The sequence below is a fragment of the Eptesicus fuscus genome, chromosome 4 (assembly GCF_027574615.1).
Source record: "Eptesicus fuscus isolate TK198812 chromosome 4, DD_ASM_mEF_20220401, whole genome shotgun sequence".
NCBI classification, from domain to species: domain Eukaryota; kingdom Metazoa; phylum Chordata; class Mammalia; order Chiroptera; family Vespertilionidae; genus Eptesicus; species Eptesicus fuscus.
Window position 1 is genome coordinate 31,880,027 of NC_072476.1, and position 24,609 is coordinate 31,904,635.

Below are 24,609 nucleotides of genomic sequence, written 5' to 3' on the forward strand. Positions count from 1 at the left end.
AAGCCAAGGGGAAATGAAGGAACAGGGGCTGCCTCCTCCCCTCTGCCCTGTGGCTTTGGGGGCCATGCTGACCTTTTCTCCTGGCCACGGCCTTGATGGGGACAGTGGGCCTTCCGGGAAGCCCACCAGCCCACCCCCTTGGATGTTCATTGCCTCTTGGTTGCGATGCTGCCATCTATGGACCGCATGAGCCTCTTTGCAGGGCGAGGTGACCCTTCTCCCTTCCTGGCTCAAGGCGTGGGTCCAGGGGTGGCTGAGCTTGCTCTGCCCCTACCCCATCATGAACACCTGGTTCTCTGGCTACTTCCTGAGTGCCCCACACAAATCCTCATGCCTGTTGGATCTTCGTTGGTTTCAAGGACCTCGTGGTCAGGAAATATGGACCCCGGGTCTCCTAAGCCCTAGGGCAGGGAATGAAGGGGAGAGGTGTGCACGGGTTGGGGCTGCAACAAGTGGAATTCTGGATTTTAAGTGCACACATACAGCCAGCTCCCGGCAACACCCAGCGCCCTCTCCGTTAGTGGATCCTGGTACGGACATGGCCACCTCAGCCAGAAGGGGAGATAAAATGAATAAATGCCTGGCACTGTCCCCACCGTGTATGTACCCCCGCCCCGAGGGTCTCCTCTCAGCTCTGAGCAGAGCTGCCTACAGTACCATGTTCTTTTTTGAAGCCACTTGAGAAAAAGGAGAGGCACAGAAGAGACGCCTGTCTGCCCACGACCCAGGGAAATGCCAGAGGTCACACTTTCCCCGCCCAGGGATTCTACACCAACACCACACCCCATCAGGGTCGCCAGGCCTGTTATATCCCCGGGGTCCGGGGCAGGTCCCCCCGATGTCGCGAGGCCTGCAGCCCAGGGAGCTGGCAGTCGGCACAGGGCAGGCACCCTGGGAAGCCCTGAGTGGGTCCAGCAAACACAGAACATGCATCTTCCATCCCCTGGGCAAATTCTCACCAACTTCCTTTTGGAAATTCCTGTCAAAGTATAGTTTTCAAGTATATTTAAAAAATGACTCACACAAATACAGAACGAACATGTATCAAAGATTTATTACACGAGGAAATGAGTGTTCAGCAAAGCTGGCTCATAGAGCATTTTGAGAAGCTAGGTACATATTAGTAAGCATTCTGAGAAAAGAATGCTAGAATAAAATTGTGATGTTCTCTGTGGGATAGAAACGTACAAGTTCATAAATAACTTCAGTGTCTGGGTTCTAATAGAATAATACCAAAGTCAAACCCAAGTCCATTCCCCAAGATTAGGGATTGGCCAACTTTCTGAAAAGACCCAGGCGTGCAAGTTTTGGTCACAATTATTCTCAGAGCACAAAAGTAGCCACAGACAATGAGTAAACAAATGGGCTTAGCTTAGTCCAATTAAACTTGACTTATAAAAACAGGTGACAGGCTTGACTTGGTCTGCAAGCCCTCACAGGTTCTGTGCCCTAGACATTAAACAACCCTTGGTCAGGCCTGTTCAACAATGCCGCAGTCTGACACTGGCAGAACACGCCCCCTTCGCCTATTTCTGAGGTTGGATAATGTTTCTTAACACCCCTAGTCCCAGCAGCCCCTTTCACAATTGTGCCGGGCAGGCCTATCTTATCAGAAGATGGGGATGGTCACTTGGCCTCCTCTTGGGTCACACCAAAATCGAGCCTCTGAAGACTCGGGGGGCTTACAGCTTCTGGAGCCTAGGATCTCGTGTTGATTCGGGAATCAAAGGGCAAGTGTGAGCAGAACTCCCCAAGACAGGGCATACTTCCACAGGGGCAAGGAGGGTGGAGCCCCTGCTGGCTGACACTCCTCTCCCCACCCTAGCTCAGTTAAGGGCAGCCAGTCTTGACCTATCCAGGCCTCTGCAACCCTGGCAAAGGTAGCATCCTTGGCCCAAAGTTTGCCAGGATGACTCAGAAGAGAGGATTACAACCTCAGGGCATCATGACCTGAGGTTAATTGCTTTCTATTCCTCAGCAGTTACAGAGGTGCCCACCAGCTTGAGGTGGAGGGTCAAGGTGTTGGTGGGGGACTCGCCCCAGGGCTGGAGGCTCAAGTAGGAAATGGCCCTTCACAAAAAATGGCCGTGGAAGCTCAGATTTCCTTTGGGACTTCTTGGCTGCTGCCCAGACCTAGAGAAACAGCTGGGAAGCTGTTAGGGCTCTAGTAGCTAACCTGAGACTCCAGTCCCTGTGGCTTCAAACAGCTCAGGTAGGGCCTTTATACTAAACTGTAGTCTGCGGAATATCAACCAATCAAAACAGGGACAGATGCACTTATCCCTCCCAGAGTCTCTCACACCTATATACATACCTGCCTCCTGCCCAGCCCTCACCAACTGTACCCCTAACAAGAAGCTCACTAGGTCACAAGGCCACTTGGCAAACCAGTTACAACATAGCCACGGGTCTTGTAGCAATCTGCCCAGGCAGCTCTGGCAGGGGGCTTATCCATACACAGCCGTCAGGTTCACGGGATGGACGCTCGCGAGCCCCTGAGGCTTCTTCCGCCCTCTCCGGCCACACCCACCCATAACCCAGAGCTCCATTCATCCAGGGGCCTCTTGCTGTGTACTCCAAGGGCACATTTCCAAAGACGGATCAAGGGGTGTGGGGAGCAAAGAAAGGTCGAACTCAGGGTTGCCCCTCAGCCTAGACAAGGACATCGCAATACGCAGAGTAGCTCCCAGCTCTCCGAATGCGCTACGAAGCGAACCCACGCCTCCCTACGTCCCTCCCTTGAGTTCTAGCGCCTGCGCAAGGTCCTCCGTTCCGCTAGGGGGCAATGAGCCAGTCTTCACACGGGCTTGGCACCGTCGGCCAACTCCGGAAGAGGTAGCAGCCGCTGACCCGGAAGAGGTTGCGTTCAAGTGCTCTGGAGGCTGTGGTGGGGCCGCGGAGACTTTGGAGGCGGCTGCGACGCTAGGATGAACGCCCCTCCTGCCTTCGAGTCGTTCTTGTTGTTCGAAGGCGAGAAGAAGTAAGTGGAGGGAGGGAGAAGGGGCCAGCCGGGGCGTGGGAGGGTCGGGCGAGGGCTCGAGCCCTCAGCTGCCTGTGGGCAGCTCCTGCAGATTCTGGGGCTTCCTCTGCCCTCCTCTTCCGGGGGAGCGGCGGGGAGAGATGGGGGCGGGGATTGGAAAGCAGCTTTTGCTTGGGCGTCCGCTCACAAAGCATTTCGCACCTGTGTCTGCCAAACGTAAGGTAGTCCTTCGAGGCGGTGAGTCTCCCCTGTGCAGATGAGCACCCTGAGACTCAGAGGTAAGTAGCTTCCGGGCACCGGGGAGCGGTGGGTCTGTTTTGGAACCCGGAGTGCCTGCTCTGGCAGCCTTCTCCCTCGTCTCCTGGGCCGCCACCGTTATCCTCCTTGCTGCATCCAGAGGGATGTTTCTTAGACTCATATCCGATCTCCATCCGCCCGTGTAAAACCTTCAGACTCCTCATCGCTTGCGGGGCGAAGGGAAACGTAGTCTAGTGGTCAGAGAGCTTGGGCTTGGCTCCTGCACCCCCCACTGAAGGACTGTGTGGTATGTCTTTGGGCAAGTGACTCAAGTAACTTAATCGGCCTGAGGCCTACTTTCCTCTTCTGGAAATTGGGCTTATTACTGTATTCAATCACAGTAAGTAAATCTAGGGGGAGAGTAAATGAAGTAATTTATGTAAAGTGCTTAGTCCCGGCTAAGAGGATTTTGGCTTTTCAAATCTCTCTTCGCCTGGTATGCAGGGCTTTATGGTCTAGCCCTTGCCAGCCACTTCATTCTTCCTGTAGAGCAGGTTCTCACCTGGGGACCATTTTGCCCCCTAGGGGATGTTTGACAGTGTCTGCTCTGCAAACATTTTTGGTTGTCATAAAGGGGTGCTACTGGCATCTAGTGGGTAGAGGCCAGGAATACCGCTAATATCCTAAAATGTACAGCCACCCCTCTGCCAAAAAGGATTATCTGGCCTAAAATGTCAGTAGTGCCGAGACCAAGAAACTCTGCTTTAGGAAAAAGGAACGATCCAAAGCAGGCGAGGGTCCTACAAAATCGGGGCATAACTTGGGTCAGAGTATAGACACACTGAGCCAGAGAGGTCATTATAGGGTGAAGAGATTGAGAAAGGCTTCTAGGAGTAGGTGGGACCTGAATCTGCCTTAAAGGGTGGGGCTTAGACTCAGGGAGGAGGGGCTCTGCCCCCATCTCTTGCCTCTGTCTCTTCCTAGGATCACCATTAACAAGGACACCAAAGTACCCAATGCCTGTTTGTTCACCATCAACAAAGAAGATCACACACTAGGAAACATTATTAAATCGTAAGTTCCAAGTCAAGGGCTCTCGGGGGCTATGTCTCCCCCCCGCCCCCATGTTTAATGGTGTTCTTTGAGGCAAAGTACAAGTTCCGGAAGATTTTCTTTTCTTTTTTTGGTTAATCCTCACCTGAGGATGTTTTTTCATTGATTTTAAATAGAATGGAAGGGGGGGTGGGGGGAGGGAGTAAGAGAGAGGGAGAGAGACACATCGATTGGTTGCCTTCCACACATGCCCAGACCTGGCTGGGGATGGAACCTGCATCTCAGGTATGCGCCCTTGACTGGGAATCCAACCCTTGACCCTTCAGTGCCTGGGCCAATGCTCTAACCACTGCGCACAACTGCCAGGGCCAAAAGATTTTCTCGTCTCTCTCAGCTGCATGGAGTCCTGGTTGCTTGCTCTGCTAGTTTACTCATTCCAGTGCCTTTTCTTCAAAATGACACTGACCGATACCCGTTCACATAGCCACATTTCTCTGCATTGGCTCGTTTATCTGACTAAAGTAAGTGAATATGCAGGAAGCCACAGAAAAGGAGGCCGCCCTGTGGTTTTGTGCTAATGAGCACTGAGTAGTCAAGGTTAGCTCCCACCCTCCCTGCCCCACAATGACCTCAGTGACACCTGGCATCCTAAGATTGTAACTGAGTAAAATAAGGGGAAGAGGTAAGAGAGGGGATCAGTGGTTATCCCGTTCCCCTAGTGGGCATCTGATATTGGTTGATGGGTGTTTGTTTACACCAGTGAATGAAGTCCTGTTAACAGTGTGATTGATGTTCTGGCCCAGGGACTTGTCATTTCACTGAAAAGTACCATCAGTGCAGGAGGCCTTCCCCGGTTTGTGTGTTTGAGACGGGGCTGAAGCCTGCCTGGTCTCCTGGTGTAAGTAGAGGGTGGCGTTGCCCATCTTTTGGATGACTCCCATCCTGAACCAAGCCACTGGTGCACCCAGGCTCCTTTGGGGCCCTGCTGCTCCTCTGCTGTATGAGTTGTCCTCAGCTATGCAAGGGCTCTCCCCCTAGGTGCTCACACTTGGCTGAGCTGCTCTGGAGAAAACCCCGTGCCCAGCAAAAAACACCGCTTCACTTCACCACCTCACAGAACAGACCGCAGGGGGTGGACAGCAGCTGCTAATCCGTTGCCTAAAGGACATCCATTTCCCTAACTGCTCAGAGTCTGGCGCCTTCTCTCCCTACACCTTTATTTGCTGTCAGATGCTTTTTGAGCTGGGAATAGGGCTTTTGTGTTCTGGTTTACTGAACATTGACTGGATTTTTACTGCCTGAGGAAGTCTCTTTCGGCACATTGCAGGGTCTGACTTCCCCTAAGCTGGGAAAAGGTTATTGGAAACCTTGTATACCAGCTAAGGTTCTTGATCCTCATGGATATGGAGGGGAGGGTGTGTGTGGGAGGAGTTCCATATGGTATATCTTCTCCAAAGTATCTGTTTTACTTGTTTTGGGTGGGAAAAAACACACAACAAAGTCAAGGGCAAGGAACACCTGGTGTCAGCTGCCAGCTGCATTTGCTCACAGGCCTCAGCCCAATGAGAAAACCCCTGTCCAGAAGCCTGGTAAGCTCCAAGGGGCCAGAGCTCCAAGGGCACTAGGCTCAGCCTCCTCACTGTTCATCCCTGTTTCTCAGACAGCTGTTGAAGGACCCACAGGTGCTGTTTGCTGGCTACAAAGTGCCCCACCCCTTGGAGCACAAGATCATCATCCGTGTGCAGACCACACCAGACTACAGCCCCCAGGAGGCCTTCACCAATGCCATCACAGACCTCATTAGTGAACTCTCCCTGCTGGAAGAGCGATTCCGGGTGAGGAGCCAGCCGTTCAGGAGTGGGGTGGGTTGGTCTGGACGCCATCCTATATGTACCAGAAATGTGGGTTCTCATGCCCACACCTAGGATTGACCCCTTTTATTTGGGGGGAAGGGGCGGAGGTGATGACAGAGCAGGGACTTCCACCATGGCCTCCAGGAAGTGTGGATGAGGTTATGGAGTTGAGGCCTGCTGTCTGCATTCTGGTCTCTATGGAAGCAAGGGGCCTACTGTCCCTTAGTGCTGCTCCTCCAAGTCTGTTCTCTAGTGCTGGCTGCTCTGTGGTTGGTAAGGCCTGTCTGTGTCCAGGGTATTAGTCTATCTAGAGGGCAGCTCATCCTAAGATGGGGTCACACGTGTTCAGGCAGGGAATTTCAAAGTCTAGACAATTAGGGAAAGATCCAGTGTGTCAGCTTTCAGCTTACATCCCAGAAAGCATCTCAGATCCACCTGACTCCCATCCTAGGCAGCAGGATGTGTGCTGCAGAGAAGTGGTGGGGCTGGTGGGGCAGGCTCAGAGAGTCCCTAGGGTTACTGGCTGCCCAGCTCCCTGGAGCTGTTCAGGGCCTGGTTTACTGCCTTTTTTTTCCAGTTCGTGCTGCACTCTGGAGCCATGGAAGCAGTTTCCTGGCAGACCTTGTTTAGGGATGCTAGGGCTGAGTTTCCAACACCCTGACCCGCCATTCCAGCTAAGTGCACTGCCTTTCCTTTCCCTCAGGTGGCCATCAAAGACAAGCAAGAAGGAATTGAATAGTGGACTGGAAGCAGTCTTGCTTGGCCAGTTCCTACCCTGCACCGGGCCCTTTTCCAGGCACGAAGTGGAAGAGAGCTGCTTCTCCCAACTGTGGCCTCCTTGGAAATAGCCCAGAGATCCCCTCACCCCCGACACCGCTGTGTCCTGTACATAGATTCTGTTTCATCTTCCTAATAAAGTGTGGTAGGAGAAGACCCAGTGTGAGCTGAAGAAGAGGTAACTTAACAGCAAATAGATTGTCAGGCTCAGTGGAGGTAGATGACCTGTCTCAAGGCTACTCGGGCCACACTGCAGTGTGGACTGGCCCAGAAATCCGTATTTCTGTCTGAGGGTGGCAGGAACAAATGCGTTCTGAACTGCTTGGGAACCTGGGGTGCTGTAGGGAAGGCAGTCTTGAGCAGAAGGAAACTGCTCAAACCCATGTACTTCCATAAGTCTCTACTGTAAAAGCCCCAGCTGCCAGGTCAACCTGTCTTACTCAAAGTAGCAACACCCGAAGGGCCCACAAACAGCTCTCCCAGGCTTCTCTTATACAGTAGAGCGTTTAATAAAAATATTCATAGAAAGATCCCCATCCCATTTAGCCCAAAAAGTCAAATAAGTTAAGTTGTATCTCTGGTCTGGTACTTTGCAGTAGAGGCAGGAGCTCCTGCTGGAAGCTAGTATCTCTCCCAGATGGCTACAATGTTGGAGTCTGTCAGAGCGGTGAGGTAGGTAAAGGTGGGGTTGGCCACCACTGTGTTCACCATGGTCCTGGTCACTGGCTGGCTGAGGGCCCGGGGTTGGGGCCACTTAAGGATCTGGTAGGGAGAGAGAGAGAGGGGCTGGGTTCCTTCCTAGATGCCAGCCCCGCGTGCTGCGCCATCCCAGCAGGGAGGGAAAGGAGCAAGCTGCATACCTGTGTGGGGGCCTGCGGGGTTGCCGGCAGTGGAGGCTGCTGCATCAGGATGTGCCTGACATCGTAGATCCACACGCTGCCCTCCTCATCCCCACAGAGCACAATGCCCTCGTCTGCCAGGACACAGAAATGGGAACTAAGGTGGGGCAGAGCTCCATGGGGTGGGAAGCAGGGTGGAGTGTGTGGTGGGCTCACCAGGACAGGTGCTGAGTGAGAAGTAGGCCAACTCAGTTGGTGACCACTGCAGACGAGCCAGGACCACCACTGCCACTGTGGACTGGCTGCCCCGGCTCACCCAGGTCTGGCTCCAGCTCCACAGGCAGATGGTGCCCAGGCCACCATTCCCCTTGGAGGCTGTGAGGAATAATGGAGAACTCTGCCTAGGGGCCCTCTCCAGGCATTTCTTGTTCCACAGTGGGGACCCCTCAGAAGTTCCCAGACCTAAACCCCAACCCAGGGAGAAGCAACCCATGAAGGCCTTATCAGGGCCTAGCTGGGTCCCAGGAGGCCAGACTCCCAAGCAGGGCTCTCACCCACGACATCCTCATTCACAAACGCCAGCCCGTCCACTCTCTGGCCAGATGCCTGGGAGCCCTCAGAGAAGATGAACTCCACTTCACATACCCTGTGGGACCATAGGAGATGCTGGTAACTATTCCTTGCATATATAATTTCTCATGCATTCAATGAGAACCATTCATTGGGCCCTACTCTGGACCCTGCCCAGTGTGGAGGTCAGAAGATGCAACCAAGACTATCTGTTCTGAGTCCTGTTAGTGAGTATACTGAGTCATAGGTGACATGAGGGCCTGGTTCTTCCAGGATGGGGGGTGGTATGGCCAGGGAGGGTTCTGGAGAGGCAGCGCCTCTGGGACTGAGAGATGCGCAGGAGGAAGGCATTTCCAGCTAAGGGCCTGAGAAGGGAGAGACTGGGGAGGGGTTTGCTGTGACCCAGAGGATGGGGAGTGGCTGCATGTTTCTAAGCTGAGAGTGTGTAGGGTCACATTGCTTGGAAAGGCCACCCAGCAGATGCAGATTCCTGGAGAGGACACCTGGAAGCAAGAAAGGCAGCCAAGTACTAACTGTGAGGAGAAAGAGACTTGTCTAAGATGTGAGGAAGAGATGCCACAGGACTTGGGGACCAGGCAGATGTGAATGGGCAGGGAAGGAGGGAGGAGGCTGGCCCAGGGCTTCACTCCCAGATGTGGCACAGGGCCACCACCCACACTGCCACAGTCTACTGAGGCTTCCACCACTTCACTCCTGCCACCTAATCCTAAAATTCTTCCCAGGCTATTCATTGCACTTAAAGTGAAATTCAAAATCTTACAATGGCCGACAAACAACCTGGCCCAAGCAACCTTACCATCTTATCTCGCACCATTTCCTCTGGTTTTCCAAGCTGTGACCAGGCCTCCCTGATGAACCAGCTCTCTCTACAACTGGCCCTTTGAACATGTTATTTCTCTTGTGTATGCACCTTCCCTCCTTCTACCCATCTGAGTCATAGGGCTCATGTGGAGAGGATGAGTCTGAAAACTTACCCATCTGCCACTGGTCACCTCTTCAGAGTCCCCTTGGCCTTACTATTCCCCTCAAAGCACCTGATTCTCTTTCCTTCATAGTTGACATCATACTTCGTGGGATTTTAATTGGCCACCTTTGTTTAATGCATCTCCTACTAGGCTTATGGGCCCCAAGACGGCTGGGACTCCATGCTGAGCACTGTCTTGGGCCTTCCAGTTGGCACGGATGAGCCACAAGCCTCAACCTGGACCTTCTTTCTAGGGCCTCATCTCTGTCCAGACACCATCTCCCTTGTCCTCCAATAGCCCTAGGATGCAAGTTACTGTCCCAACTTTACAGACGAGCAAATTATGCTAGGGCAGGAAGGTCACATTGCTGGTAAGTGGCAGGACATGGGTGGTAGTGAGGACTCAGGTTGCAGGTGAAGTGATCCCAGCTCAGAAAGAGAACTAACCCAACCCAAGTCCCATTGCCAAACACCAGGGAAGGAAAGAGTCACAAGGACCTTTACTCAAGTGAAGTGGCTACTCATGGAAAACCAGCAGAAGGTGGGGACAGGCCAGCTCTGTGAAGACAGCCTCTGTGGCTGCCCAGGGCAGCATGCATGGTTTGGGTATCACCTCTGGCAGATGTGCCTGGGGCCAGACATCTGAACTGGCAGCTGCCCCAGCTCTGAGGCTTGGCTTTCAAGGCATCCCCATCCAGCTCACCTTCTCTTTTGAGGCTGGTCCAGTCGCACGTCCCAGCAGCAGCAGCCACCCTCACAGCCAGCCAGCAGATAGGCATCTGGGCAGGAGGCAACGGGGCAGAGGCGCAGGGGGGTGGAGGTGGTATCAAGTGTGAGCAGCTGGCTGCCGGTGGGTGAGAGGGAAAGCATCAGGCCACTGATCCAGATGTCCACCAGCCAGGCAGCCAGCCCTCCTCACACCAGCTCTGCACAAATCATCACCTGGCCTGGAATGTGTAATCTTCATTGGGAACCCCAATGTCCCAGAGGATGATCCGCTTGTCATAGGAGGCCGCTGAGGAGGGGATAGGGAGAGGTGGCTCTGAGGAGGCCCAGCTTCCTCCTGCAGGCTGCATCCAAGGCTGAGAGTGTGGTTCCAAGGCCTGCCCCTCTGAAGCAGGGAGGGCGGGCCACGGCCTACAAGCCCTGTCTTACTCTAACCTAACGAGGGCCACACCAGGCGGCCATCTTTTGTAGGCCTCTGCTCACACATTACCCTCATTGGGCTCACCACAACTGAGCCCAGGAGTATCCTCCAGGTCAGAGTGGCCCAGGTTGTCAGAAAGCTTCAAGGCCACAGAACAGGTTGGGGGAAAAGCCAGGATCTGCAGCATAGTCAGTTGTCCACAAAGCCACATTGCTTCTATCATGATTAGAGCCAACCTTGGCAGCCTGGAATGAGACTGCCAGCCACAGGGAGCACTGAGGCATTGGGCTGCAGGACAGGGGTGATGGGGGAGAAGGTCTTACTGAAGAGGTGGGTCTCGTGGGTGGGGCTGAAGCAGAGGGTGGCGATGGCCTTCTTATGGGCCCGGATGACCCCACAGCAGAAGCCAGCACGCACATGCAGCAGCCGGACCTGGCCCCGTAGGCCTGCAGCCGCCAGCACATTCCAGCGCTTCTTGTGGCCTGCCTGTGTGACCACCGTCAGGGCTGTCCAGGCCACGGAGAAGAACTCCTGGGGGATGGGGGAGTGGAGCAGTCACCAAGGGGCAGAGCTACATGTGTGCACATGCATGCAGGATCAAATCTGGGAAACAGGCCCAGCATCAAAGAAAAAGTCACCCGATGAATAGGTGGCACTTCTGCTCCCAGGGCTCTGCCCGCTGCCCTGCAGAAGCAGGGCCCTGGCACTCACCTCGCCAGGTGCCTTGTACTTGTGTAGAACGATGCCCGTCTGGCAGTCTATCACACACACAGCTTCTCCGCCACACGTGGCCACAGACTGGGATGTGGCCCCTGTATGCCCTGTTTTGAGGGGTCAGGTCAGCCTAGTAAGAACATCTGTAAAGTTATCCCCTGCAGTTCCCTCCTGGCCTTGACATTTTTGAAGCTCTCTGTCTATCCTAATTCCCCCATGGCCCAGGCAGCCCCACTCCAGGTGGCATTCTCACACCCCCACCCTGAAAGCTTGTTCTGTTTGTACCCTGTGGCCCTTGCCCTGCCTGCCCACCAAGGATGTACCCTCCTCGCAGGCCGGCTCGAAGGCGCAGGCCCAGAGCTGGGTGTTCAGGTCCTGGGGGCTGTTGTTCTTGCTGTGGCACTGCAGGAAGTACAGGGGCTCCAGCTTCAGGGTAGGCTGTGGGGGCAGAAGGGGGTTATAGCTGCCCCAATCCTTGCTCCCAGACACACACACTCCGCCACCTCGCTGTAACTTACCTGGCTGCCATCAGAGCCCGTGGGGCGGCCCTCCACCTGGGCCAATGGGGAGGTGCACACCCGCTTGTAGGGAGAACGGTTGAGTGGGACATCATCTGGCCGTTTGCAGGCCACTGGCCTGGCCTGTGTGGGGGAAGGGTGGCTGAGAGCCTGGTGACCACCTACCCAGGTCTTTCCTTTCTATCACAGGCGGGGCCGCACCCTCCCATGGGTGTAGGAGGTAAGGACTGGCCCAGGGTCAGAGGGAATTAGCTGGGGCATTGAAGGCTCTCCTGGGCTCATTTCCAGAACCCCCTGCTTCCCTGTAGCCTCCCTGGGAAGGAAGGGCCACAGCAGGCCCTCACAGCCCAGGGAGCCACAAAGAACCATACTCACCCTGGGCTCCTGGATAGCTGTGGCTTTTGGGGACTTCTCTGGGATGTCTGCCTCATGGACCTGCGTCCCACCAGAGGCCACCAGCTCCTCAGAGATCATCCGCACCTGGTGGAGCCAGGGCATCAAGAAGCTGGGCACAGCCCCTCAGCTCTTCCCCAGACACCCAGTCAGAGGGAGCTTGGGCCTCCTGAGTTGGGAAAGGGCCTTTCTAGCCGAGAATGGTGCCTTTCCTGACCTGCCCCACTGCCCACAGTGCCTCATGGTCAGAGACCTCCAGGGCAGCTCAGGACATGGGAGCCAGCAAGGAGCTGGGAGAACAGACTCTGTACAATGGGGTGAGGACATACCCGCCACCGCGTGAACTCGCTGAGGGACTCGGGCCCGTAGCGCACATCCCTGACAGCAGACCTCACGAAGTCCGCCTGGGCCTTCTCAGTCTCCTCCTCAGGGCTCAGTGAGGCCATGAACTTCTCCCAGTGAGCTGTGACCTGGTACAAGAGGGACCAGATCCAGGCCCAGCTCATCCCTGGACCCTCCATGGCCCCTCTACTCCCAATCTCAGGGCCACAGGTATTTCAACCTCACTGCCTCCTGGAAGCCTCTCTAAACCACACCCTTCCTAGCTACATGTTACACAAATCCAAGCAACACACACAGCCCCAGAGGGAGAAAGTGGTCTGTCCAGGGGAAAGTTACTGGGAAAATCTCTCAGCCTCCCCCGCCCCCCCCCCCCGGGGCCCTGCCCACCTGGAGGGCAAGACACCACCCAAGGACAAGAGGCCAAGCACCACAACCAGGCTCAGAGCATGTCAGGCTAGGGACGAAGGGCCACTGGGCGTCAGGGACGAGAGCCCCTGTAACCTCCCTCAGTGTCCTACAAATGTCCAAGCCTGTCGCTCGATCCTCAAGGCTGCCAACCGTTCCCCAGCCCCGGAGACACCTCTCAGTCCCCTTACTCTGCTGGTCAGCTCCCGGTTCAGGTTCTCCACCTGAGAGGAAGTGGAGGAAGCATCTTTGCCATTGACCTTACGGAGCTTGGGCAGGAGAAAGGCGACTTTCAGGTTGTCGTTGACCTGGGGAATGAGGGAAGAATGGCTTGAGGGCTGCTGAGCCCAAGCCCAACAGAGTGCTGGCCCCAGGCTTGGGGCCTCTGGGCGAACCCACTTACTGTCAGGAAGGGGTTGCCCTCCAGGCTGAGCTCCTCAAGCTGCGGGAACTGGCACAAGGCAGTGACATCCCCCAGCTGGTTGTTGCAGCAGCGGAGGATGCGCAGGTGGGACAGGCCCAGGTTGTCCGGCAGCATCTCCAGTTGGTTGTTGGAGAGGTCCAGCTCCTGCAGCTGCTTCAGACGGCTCAGGAGCTTGGGGTCCAAGTGCTCTGAGAGCAGCTCCAGTCCTGACAGGCTGGGTGGAGAGCAGACAGTGTGTGCTCAGGGCAGGCAACCTCCAGCCCCGCACCTATGGCAGCCTCTGAAGGCTTTGTCACCTGGCATTTGTCGTGTACACACAGCCTCTCTCCAACAACCTATTTTTAAAAATCTTGTAACTACTTTAAAACTCGGGGCAGCTGGCCCCCTCCAGGATGCTTTTCCTGAGCCTCTGTAGGGGACTCCTGTCTGTTCCCCAGGCCCTCTGTAATTCTCTCAACAGGTTCTCAATTCTCTTTCTGCACGACGGTTCTCAGCAGCCCGGGCCCTCTTCCCCTGAAGGAGGAGGGAGGCCCACCGGCCCATCTCCTGACGAGAGGATGGCATCTGGCCCGAGTGATTAGAGATTCCGCCCAACCGACATGGTGATAACGGGGCCCGGTAAGGGTCCGGGCCTCGCTTCCGAACCCCCCGTCGTCCCGGCCCGCCTCTTACTCCAGGCTCCGGATCCTCCCCAGTCGGCCGCTCTTGGGTCGCCCCCGCTCCATCAGCAGCTGCGGGGAGAGGGGGCCCATGGCGAGGAGGCGCGGCCGGCGCTGGCAGTATTGGCGGCGTCTACGTTCGGCGGAGCCCGCGACTCCGGAGTCGGCTGCTGGCGCCCGCAGCTGGCGGAGCCCAGGAGGTGGCGCCGCGCGAGCCCCTCACCGGAGATGACCGGAAGGAAGCGGCTCCGCGGGCCTCGTGCCCCGCGTATGGACTACAAGTCCCAGCGGTCCCTGCAACCCCGCGCCTGCGCCCTGGCCGCCGGGACGCAGCGATGGCGGCTGCGGTGGTGGCGGCCCCCGAAGTACTTCGGGAATGCGGCTGTAAGGGTATCCGGACCTGTCTAATCTGCGAGCGGCAGCGGGGAGGTGACCCACCCTGGCAGCACTCCCCACAGGTAAAGGCTGGGAGAGGAGGCGCCTGCAACTTTACTTTATTCTTCATATGGGGAAACTGAGGCCCCGACTAGCCGTCCCGGATCAAACCTTGTTAGGGGTCCTCGCAGTGGGATGTTGTGGGGGTGAGGAGATGCAGGCTTTGAGGAGTGGGGAAGGGATTGGGACGTGGGTGCAGTCCGACCACAGCTCACCTCGGACCTGGCGGGAGTCTGACAGCAAACCCCCACGTAACAACCCCCACCCCACCCCCACCCCTCTCGTCGGGGCCTGGGAGTTTCACGGGCCCGCGGGGAAACGATACGGAACGAGTAGAGGTTGCCGAAAACCAGGGCAAAAGTGCCCATAAGGCCTTGGATGGAAATGAGCAAGGAGGAAATTAATTCCAGTTAATTAACGAAAAACGACTCAGCTTTTGAACTGGGCCTGGAAGTATTTTAGTTGGTTGATAGGGCGTTCCACCCGGGGAAACTGCTTGGATATAGGCCTGGGGTAGAGGCGTGTGCTTGGAAGATGGGTGATGCTTCAGGTGAGGAAGATGAGGTCCGAGGGGCCTGACCCCAGAGGGCCCTGTGTGTGGCCACTGGCCAGGCTGGACTTGTCCTGGGGGCCTTGGAGAGCCCCTGAAGGGTTTTAAAGGAAATTACATGTGAATTGTAGAACAATCCTGGTGATAACCAGAACGGTGAGCTGAGGTTTTTTTTCTGGGGTCATGTCTCCCTACACAGAAGAATGAGCTCTGGGGACCAGAAGATTTAAGCTAAAGTGTGGAAAATTTATTACAAGCAGATTCAGACTCCCTGCACGGAGGGGTTGGTGGGGGTGGGGTGGGGGAGGACAATAATGGGCTGCCCCCAAAGCCTTGTAGTCCAGGGGTATATATTTGCTACAAGCCTGCTCTGTCCCTACCTATGTCCTCACCTGATTGATTCCCTCATTGTTCTTGCCCAGCAATGGACCTGAACTTTCCCTGTTTCTATGCGTTAGTACACCTTGTTGCTGCAGGCCCTCCCTTGGTTTCCCATGCTTCCGCTCTGTGTCCAAAAACATTCTGTTACTTCAGCATGGCTGGTTCCTGTGGTTAGGCTGCTCAAACTGCCGTGCCTGCCCCTGCCTGTGTTCCACCTGCCTTTGTTTTCCATTGGACCCCTGCCCTGTCTGCCTGCATTTCAAGCTAATTTCTCTCACTGGGACCTAATAGGAAGGTATTGAGGCTGGGAAGCCAGTGAAGAAACTGCAGTGTCCCTGGTAAAAGTGTGGAAGATCCTGTAGAAAACAGTATGAAGGTTTCTCAGAAAATTAAAAGTTGAATTACTATATGATCCAACAATTCTGGGGATATACCCACAAGAGTTGAAAGCAGGGTATCGAAGAAATATTTGCATGCCCGTGGTGGAAGCAACCTGTGTCATTGCTGGATAAATGGATAAACAAAAAGGAATACACACATACAATAGAATGTTATTCAGCTTTAAAAAGGAAGGAAAGTCTGATATATGTTACAACATGGATGAACCTTGAAAACATTATGCTGAGTGAAATAAGCCAGTCACAAAAGGACAAATGCTGTGTGATTCCACTTACATTAGTTAGAGTAGTCAAAATCATAGACAGAAAGTAAAATGGTGGTAGCCAGAGGCTGGGGAAAGGAAAAAGGGGAGTTGTTTAATGGGTACGTGATTTTAGTTTTGCAAGGTGAAAAAGTTCTGGAGATTGCACAACAGAGTGAATGTACTTAACACACTGAACTGTACACTGAAAAAAGTATTCAAGATGGTAAATTTTATGTTATTTATATATTACCACAAAACTTTTGTTTCGAAAGCACCAAAGGTCTGAACTATGTCCGGGACATGATTGCTGGGGGATGAGCAAGATGTCTAGGATGACTCCCACTTTTTTTTTTTTAAATATATTTTATTGATTTTTTACAGAGAGGAAGAGAGAGGGATAGAGAGTTAGAAACATCGATGAGAGAGAAACATCGATCAGCTGCCTCCTGCACACCCCCTACTGGGGATGTGCCCGCAACCAAGGTACATGCCCCCGACCGGAATCGAACCTGGGACCCCTGAGTCCGCAGGCCGACGCTCTATCCACTGAGCCAAACCGGTTTCGGCGATGACTCCCACTTTTAACATGTCCCATATGAGGCGCCAGAGACAGAGGACATGGTGGTTCAAGATGGGGTGGTAGCAATGCCTATGGAACATAAAGGGGGAGGAGGCAGAATTGATTGGTTAGGGAGGACCTCAGACTGCCATGTAGATCTGATAAAATCATGGTCAACTGTAGGGACCGGTTATAGGGTTAAGCCTCGGACTGACCTGCTGGCAAAGCCGCAAACAAGTCCCAGCTTAGAGGGCACATCCCTCTTAGCATAATTAAGCTTGACCTTATGACACTCCCTAGATCCTACCTGGGTAGCTAATGGGCTGTGGAAGGTGCAGCAAATGCTGCCAAAACAAGTGAAACTCATAAGAACATTGTAACTATGGTGACCACTACCTTGTTTACCTCTGACTATAAAATAAAGCATCAGCTTGCAGTCTGGATCTGTTCTGTGGCCTCAGCCAGGCACAGAAGATCCACCTAGACCCAGCTTGCTCTCCTTGTCTGTCTTTTCTTCATCCTTTGCCGGCCCTCCCTCAGGCTCGCCGAACCCTTGGCTGTGCTGGCGCGGCACAGTCAACCCAGTCGGGAGCTGCAGAGCAAAGACTGCCCATTAGAGGAAGCCCATGTTGGGCAGAAATGGCCAGGTCCGTGCTGGGTCACTGGCTGGAAGCTGCACGGGATGAAGATGGCCTCCGCTCAAAAACTGAGGCAGGTCTCGGAGACACTACAGCAGGAGATTGTCAGCCCAGCTGTCCTCTCGATGGCTGGCAAGTTCTGTTCTTTTTTAAAGGGAAATTCAGGCAGTGCCTCTGGCTGCCACAAAAGCGGGCAGAGCCCAAAGACATCCCCACCTGGACTGTAGAGGGCTTCTCCCCTCTGGACTTCCAGCATGTGCTGCTCACCCCTGGACAGCCCCAGGACCCCAGCTTTAGGGACAGCATATTTCTCAAACTTCTGGTCTGGGCTGGATCTTATCACACCATCTTCTCCTTTAATTCTCACAAGGCTGAGGACAGAAGATACCCTACAGTGACCCAGAAACTGGACTCGCAGGCTGATCCCCAGCCTCTGGCTAGTTCCTTAGCTTTGCTGAACCTTGGTCACCTCATCTATAAAATGGAGAACAACAACAACAAAATGGTTATGCAGATTCTCTTTCCTTTTATGGATGAGGAAAGTGAGAGGGTCTTTCCCAGGGGGCACCCCGAGCAGGGGTTTGGCCTCCCTCTAGATTTGATCTGCCTTCCAAAGTGGCTTCAGGGGAGGATGAATCATTGGGCAGGGGCTGCTCCCAAGAGGCCCTCCGGGAGGGCACGCTCCAGTGGCTCCAAGACCCTGTCTTTCTTTTATAGAAAACACATCGTTTCATTTACTATTCGGACACTGGCTGGGCTGTGGGGGCTGAGGAGTCTGACTTTGAAGGCTGGGCCTTCCCCTTCCCTGGCGTGACACTGATAGAGGACTTCGTGACCCGAGAAGAAGAAGCTGAGATGGTGCAGCTGATGGACCGTGAGCCTTGGAAACTCTCACAGTCTGGACGGAGGAAGCAGGTAGGTTGGCCCAGAGCTAGGGAGGAGGGTCGGCCTGTCAGAGAGGACAGTCACTTTGCTGGGCCCTTTGGCTCACCTCCTGCTCAGTGCCCTCCTCGTAAGCCATACCAGGTATATGCCCAGCTTACGTGGCCTGCCCACCTTCCCAGGAGAATGCCGTGAGCCAGGACTTAAGGAAGATGGACCCCCAGCTCTTTCTGCTCTCAGCCAGCTGGCCTAGTGCTGGTGACTGTCAGGGAGGGCTCCTTGAAAGGTGCCAGATGCTTTCCTGTCTCTAAGTTCTCTTCCCGCCAATTTCATGTATTTTCGGGCCTCCAGGTCCCAGACCTCCTCTTTGTCCGGGATCTCAGCCCCCTCTTCCTCAGTCCCACTCCTCTCTGTCTAGGTCACTCCTTCTATTCCTCATCTCCAGTAATCCTTGCCCCCACCAGAACCTGTGAACCATCCATCCAGCCACCTGTTTGTTTTTTAAAATATATTTTTATTGATTTCAGGGAGGAAGGGAGAGGGGGAGAGAGAGAAACATCAATGACGAGAGAATCGATTGGCTGCCTTCTGCATGCCCTCTGCTGGGGATCGAGCCCCCAACCTGGGCATGTGCCCTGACCAGGAATTGAACCATGATCTCCTGGTTCACAGGTTGATGCTCAACCACGGAACCACACCGGCCAGGCGTCCGGCCACGTTTTCACTTTTCCCCTCCCATCATCTCTCCTTACTTTGTACTACAGCCAGTTATAGTTACTTCCTTGGGCACCCCTCGACTTTTTGTGTTTGCTTCATCATACTCTTTCTGCTCATCTACAGCCCTAGTCAAGTCCAGCTTCCCTCTCCCTCGCACCCATGTGCAGCCTGCTGTCAGGTCTCCCAGCTCTGGGCCTTCCTGCTCCCACAGTCATACCTACCTCCCCAGGTCATCACTTTGCTGCTGTTCTCCCAAACCTCTTTTCCCTTCCATTGATGACCTTTCTCTCTGAGAAAACACATATCTGCACACCCGCCTGCCATGCGTGGGTGCGGTTCTCTTCTCACCTGTGCCCAGGGCTTCTCCAAGGCCCCCTCCAGCTGTGTGCTGGTCCCTTCTACTCAGAAGACCTTGTTCAGCATTGCTCCCCTCTCTCCCCAAGATGAATTTTGCCTCAACTGGATCTTTTCCCCCAGCTCCCAGTAAGCTCCATTTCTCTGCAACAGAATTCCTCAAGAGTTGTTCTCACTGTTTTTGATTCCTCTCCTCCCATTCCTGCTTCACCCACTCAAAAACTGCTCCCATCCCTCACCTCCATGCTCTGAACCCAGCAACTGGTTCTCAGGGCTCAGTCCTTGGGCCTCTTTTCTTCCTGCTCCAGACATCCCCTTGCTGATCTTAGTGAGTCATGGCCCTACACACCGTCGCTGTATTGTGGACTCCCATGTTCATATCTCCAGCCCAGGCTTCTGTTTGTCACACCCTAAACTGAGCTTTGGCTGTTTGCCCATACACGGCCCCCTGCAGTGTCCCCATCATGGCACATTCCATCTTCCACCTGTGCAGGCTGGAATCGTGGATCTTTCCAGGTTTCTCTTTTTCTCATTAATTCCTATTAGTTCATTCTTCCTTCAAAACCTATCTGAATCTGAGAACACCCTCCCCACCACTGCCAACACAGGCATCCCAGCCCCCTCTTCCCTTCCCAGGATTTCTTCAGAGGGTTCCTGGGGCAGCCCTGACCCCTCTTCAGTCAGTTTTCAATAGAGAGGAAAGTAACTCCAGTAACACCTCATCAGATCCTGCCACCACTTTGTTACAAACCCTCTGGGCCTCCCATCTTAAACAGAAGTCCTTACAATGCTCTGGAAGTGCTGTTAGTCAGCCCCTTTGTTTTCACTGCTGCTCTGGGGTGTCAGGCATAGCAGTCGCTCCAGCTTCCTCAAAGGCTCCATCTCCTCATGCCCTGCCCTCTGCACTCCTATGTCAGGCTCTCTGCCTGCTGCTCCTGGCGATGCCCTACAGGAGCCACTCACCCAGGCACTCTGAGACATGCCCAACCTGGAAGGAGGAGTCCCCCAGATGGAGCCACCCTCCACTGGAGGGGGACCAGAGAGGGTAGGAGTTGGCAAATAAATGCTCCCCTCTTTCATACCTCAAGCAAAAATCTGAGGCATATTTTAGACCATTCCTATTTTATTTTTATTTTATTTTAGATAGAAGCCACATACCATAAAATTCACCCATTTAAAATGTACAATTCAGCTCTCGCCAGTTTGGATCAGTGGATAGAGCATCGGCCTGTGGACTGAAGGGTACCGAGTTCAATTCTGGTCAAGGGCATATGGCTGGGTTGTGGGCTCAGTCCCGTTGGGGGTGTGCAGGAGGCAGCTGATCCATGATTCTCTCTCATCATTGATGTTTCTTTCTCTTTCTCTCTCTCTCTCTCTCTCTCCCCCCCTCCCTCCCTTCTTCCCCCTCCCTCCCTCTCCTTTCCTCTCTGAAATCAATAAAAATACATAAAAACTAAAATGTACAATTCAGTGGATCTGTTTTTAGTATAGTCACAATGGCAAGGTAGTGTAACCATTACCACTATCTAGTTCTGGAATATTTTTATCTCCCCAAAGGAAACCCATACTCATTAGCATTCCCTCCCTATTCCCCTGTCTCCTGGCAACCACTAATCTACTTTTTCTGTCTCTGTGGGTTTGGCTATTCTGGACATTTCATGTACTAGTAAACGGGATTATACAATATGTGACCTTTAGTGTCTGGTGTCTTCACTTAGCTTAATGTTTTTAGGGTTCATCGTTTTGCAGCATATACCCGTGCTTTACTGCTTTTTATGACTAAACTCTTCCATTGTATGGATATACTCCCATTAGTTTGTCCATTCACCTGCTGGTAAACACTTGGGTTGTTTCTACTTTTTGGCCATTGTGAATAGTGCTGCTGTGAACATTCATGTGCTAGGTTCTGTGTGGACCTGTTTTCATTTATCTGAGGTATGCACCAGGTAGAACTGCCATGTCACGTGATAATTGTTCTTCCTTGTGGCTCTGAACCCCGGTGTCCCCACCGTAATAACGCTGCCTTGATTAGCCATCCCTCCCTTGCTGCTCATTCGTCCCAGATCTCAGCTTCTCGGTATCACATCCTGGATGCGCTACCTGCACAGGGGCCTTTTGTCTCTAGCTCTGCTTTCCCGGGTATCTGGGCTAAGACAGCCCTAACACTTGGTATCCCCTTCCCTGCATTATTATTTCCCTTAGCACTTAGAGCCATCTGATGTTTCCAGTTCATGTGTATCTTTGTGGTGTTGCCTCTTCCTACTGGAATGTCAGACCCCTGAAGTCAGAAAGTTTTCTTTTCTTGGTCACTGTGATTGAATTCTTTAGACCTAGTGTGTGATAATATTTCTGTAAACGCAGACATTTCTCTACTTCTTTTTTGTTCTCATACTTTAGGACTATGGTCCCAAAGTCAACTTTCGGAAACAAAAGCTCAAGACTGCTGGCTTCCAAGGCCTCCCCAGCTTCAGCCGGGAGATAGTGCGGAGAATGGGCCTCTACCCCATCCTGGAGGACTTCCGGCCCGTGGAGCAGTGTAACCTGGACTACTGCCCAGAACGGGGCTCAGCCATTGATCCCCACTTGGATGACACCTGGCTGTGGGGGGAGCGGCTAGTGAGCCTCAACCTCCTGTCCCCCACTGTGCTGTCCATGTCCCGGGAGGCGCCCGGCAGCCTACTGCTCTGCCTGGCCCCATCCGGCTTCCCGGAAGCTCTGGAAGGTGTGATGGCCCCTAGTAGGTCCGTCCTGTGCCAGGAGGTGGAGGTGGCCGTCCCCGTACCCCGCCGCTCTCTGCTTGTGCTCACCGGAGCTGCACGGCACCAGTGGAAGCATGCCATCCACCGCAGACACATCGAGGCCCGCCGTGTGTGTGCCACCTTCAGGGAGCTGTCGGCCGAATTCGGTCCCGGTGGGAGGCAGCAAGAACTTGGGCAGGAGCTCCTGCAAATCTCTCTCTCCTTTCAGGGGAGACCCATGTGAGCCGCCTTCCTGGGGACAGGAGCTGGCACGGGGCCTGGCCCAGGGTGCCGCTCCAGACTTGACCCTTTGCCAGGATTGAAGGGGGAGCCCAGCACAAGGGTCTTCCTTCCCCCCTCATTAGGTTTCCAGAGAAGACTGCCGACACCCTGACGTCATGGCAGCGCACGCCCTGCCGGGAACTGGTTTGAGGGGATGTGTCTCAGGTCAGTCCCCTTTGAGCTGCACTGTGGCCACCTGTTTGGGTTAATTTGTCACATTTGAGGGAAGTGGCATAATTTGAGCTTTAAAAACTTTGGAATCACTTAAAACCATTTTCTCCTTTATCCATTTGTCTCAGCGAGGTTTCCTGGTGCCCCACCCTGCAGTCCCTCCATTTGGGTAGCATGCCAGATCAGAGCATGGAATTGGTAGAAGATCCGAGGCTATTAACTGAATGTCTACTGACATTCAGATTTCAGAGCTGGTGACAGTTTTCTTGACCCAGACTTGGGGTGCAGGATGCAGCTAAGGACAGGGAAATCTGAGAGATTTAGCCCACACATAGGAAAGCAGGAACAGCTACCTAAAATACGGGGGTGGGCCGGTGTCCAGCTGGACAGCAATAATGCAGAGCCCTCCCTCGGCCTGGCGGCACTCATAAGGAACCTCCCAGATTTTCCTCATAGCCCAACCCGCCTCCGCCCCATGTAATGATGTTAAAAAGGGGGAAAGTTCTCTTCAACTCCCAGGATAGCACAGGTGGCTCACTGGCTGGTGCTGGTGCTGTGTGGTGCTCGCCTGGATAGGTGGCAGCCCCTGTGCACCTGTGGCCGGGCGTGCTGGCTGTGGAGGTGGAGGGAGATGGCAGTGTTCCCTGGGTCTGCATGGCCAGCCCTCTCTCCTGTTGCTTATGTGACAAAATAGACTCAGCTCACCCGCCACATGTTGGGAGCCAGCCTTGAAGGACCAGTGCCCCCTCACAGCCTGGAAAGTTTCATGCTCGGCACTGGTCTCCATGGTCACATGGACTGGCCACCGCACTGCCCATGAAGTGGTGTCATAGCTGCTGAGCCACTGGCTTGGACTGGAGAATGCTGTGAGACTGCAGTGGACAGGCTGTGTGGGCTTCTAGTGGCTACTGAGTGGGGGTCGGTGAGCTCCCAGGTGCCTTAACTGCTGCTTCCTGGGTCAGCTCACTCAGTAGGAGGGTGAAGGACAGCTTCTTCCCAGGTCTGTAGTCTCCATGCCAGCCCTTACAGACCTAACACTGAGCATGTACTAGTAGATACAAGCGCAGCTGGAACCGATCTTGCTGCATCTGAGCCACCAAGCAGGCCTGCAGGCATGGTGGGCTGCTCCATGGTGCCCAGTGGGGAGCCTCTGCCCTGAGGCTGGGCCTTAGAGCATCCCACCCCTGGATGGAGTCTGCAAGGGGCTCTGCCAATAAAGGTGGGAATGGATGTTTGGGAATTGTTGCACCCCAAGACCTGTCAGGCAGAGACCTGTTAAGGCTGGGGAGTCACTCGGTGGGAAAGCCTGTTTCTCCTGGAATCTCCTAATGCTTGTCAGATGTTTAACATTTGGCCCTTACAATCCCGCAGAGCACGTTAGGGAATGCTTCATCACGTAGTCAAGTCGGTGATCCGAGTTAAGTCTGTCCTTGAAGCTGCTATGTGAAGACCTTCAGGCCCCAGGTGCTCACTGTCTCACCTAAGCCACCCACTGCCCATGGGGTGGGGCTGGGGTCTGGCCAGGCTGGGGTGCTTCCTCCGGAGCCGCTCCTGGGCACCACTGCACTGCTGCCCTGTTTCTGAAGGGCTGGTCCCAGCAGCCACGGACTGGGGCACAGCGTCTGCTTCACCCCGTATTTTAGGTAGCTGTTCCTGCTTTCCTTCAGCACCAGATGCTTGTCTGTGCTAATGCTCTTGCAGTCTCAGACTAGAAGGCAGGAGTCTGTGGGAAGATACTAATACGGAAGCATCCAGTCCAAGGGGGGTTCCTACAGTGCCCTCTTCCAGAGTAAGTTGGGGGAGCCTGCACTGTTGAGGAAACTTGGTGCTGGTTCCTGATCGCATGGTCCGATAGTGGGGCCCAGGTTGGTCCTAACGGGGCTGAGCTCAGTCTAGGGAGGACCCTCGGTTATTTCTGCTGAGACTTGTGCAGAAACTGCCTGTACAAGTCTGCATGTTTTAAATGGGCCTTGAGCGGAGTCTAGGCTCAGTCCTGTCCCACCTTACCCTGCTAGGCCCTGTCCAGGGCTCTGTGGACGCTACCCCTCAACCTTCTGGAAGCATCTGAGTCAGGAATGAGTCTTCTCTCAGCAGAATAGCTGAACGGTAAGTGGGCCTGGCCACGGGCTTGCTGGGGAAATGTCTACAGTCAGTTTGCTGGCCCTGAGCTCTGTCCTGAGCTCAGGCCTTTGGTGCCTCGGGGCCTGAGGAGTCCTCCCTCTGGGCTGCAGAGGCAGTCTGGCCCCCTGTACTGGGAGAACTTTTCATATAGTGGTGTCATCTGCTTTACACACCTAATTCCTAGGACTGTCTGGCTTAAACTGCCAGAAAATTAATAATGGACAGAAATTCTTTCCTAGAGC

The 24,609-nt window shown here is 54.2% G+C and overlaps 4 protein-coding genes across 6 annotated transcripts in view; 2 read left to right on the forward strand and 2 right to left on the reverse strand.

Moving 5' to 3' along the window:
* The first annotated feature begins 2,833 nt into the window (after positions 1-2,833).
* Positions 2,834-7,054, forward strand: POLR2J (RNA polymerase II subunit J). Its single transcript, XM_008141448.3, has 4 exons — positions 2,834-2,980; positions 4,202-4,291; positions 5,931-6,105; positions 6,827-7,054. Exons 1-4 carry the CDS (start codon positions 2,928-2,930, stop codon positions 6,860-6,862), a joined length of 354 nt encoding a protein of 117 aa, XP_008139670.1. The 5' UTR covers positions 2,834-2,927; the 3' UTR covers positions 6,863-7,054.
* A 337-nt stretch (positions 7,055-7,391) lies between these two features.
* LRWD1 (leucine rich repeats and WD repeat domain containing 1) lies at positions 7,392-14,112 on the reverse strand. 2 transcript variants are annotated; one of them, XM_028145291.2, is made up of 15 exons: positions 13,910-14,112; positions 13,217-13,451; positions 13,005-13,121; positions 12,396-12,536; positions 12,049-12,153; positions 11,674-11,796; positions 11,479-11,593; positions 11,153-11,262; positions 10,765-10,972; positions 10,237-10,309; positions 9,998-10,138; positions 8,294-8,385; positions 7,956-8,114; positions 7,761-7,873; positions 7,392-7,662 (listed from the first exon to the last, which is right to left on the reverse strand). In XM_028145291.2, exons 1-15 carry the CDS (start codon positions 13,987-13,989, stop codon positions 7,522-7,524), a joined length of 1,953 nt encoding a protein of 650 aa, XP_028001092.2. In that variant the 5' UTR covers positions 13,990-14,112; the 3' UTR covers positions 7,392-7,521. The 2 variants fall into 2 exon arrangements, with proteins under 2 accessions (XP_028001092.2, XP_054570837.1); XM_054714862.1 differs by lacking the exons at positions 13,005-13,121; positions 13,217-13,451; positions 13,910-14,112 and adding an exon at positions 12,927-12,968.
* A 9-nt stretch (positions 14,113-14,121) lies between these two features.
* ALKBH4 (alkB homolog 4, lysine demethylase) lies at positions 14,122-22,364 on the forward strand. 2 transcript variants are annotated; one of them, XM_008141445.3, is made up of 3 exons: positions 14,122-14,354; positions 17,820-18,017; positions 21,453-22,364. In XM_008141445.3, the coding sequence occupies exons 1-3, from the start codon at positions 14,232-14,234 to the stop codon at positions 22,035-22,037; spliced, it is 906 nt and encodes a 301-aa protein (XP_008139667.1). In that variant the 5' UTR covers positions 14,122-14,231; the 3' UTR covers positions 22,038-22,364. The 2 variants fall into 2 exon arrangements, with proteins under 2 accessions (XP_008139667.1, XP_054570838.1); XM_054714863.1 differs by lacking the exon at positions 14,122-14,354 and adding an exon at positions 17,247-17,607.
* PRKRIP1 (PRKR interacting protein 1) overlaps positions 16,479-24,609 on the reverse strand; it is a 45,384-nt gene continuing 37,253 nt past the window's right edge. The window contains exon 6 of the mRNA XM_054714866.1: positions 16,479-16,554. Within this exon, the coding sequence (XP_054570841.1) occupies positions 16,532-16,554 (23 nt within the window). The 3' untranslated portion in view covers positions 16,479-16,531. The remainder of the gene's footprint in view (positions 16,555-24,609) is intronic.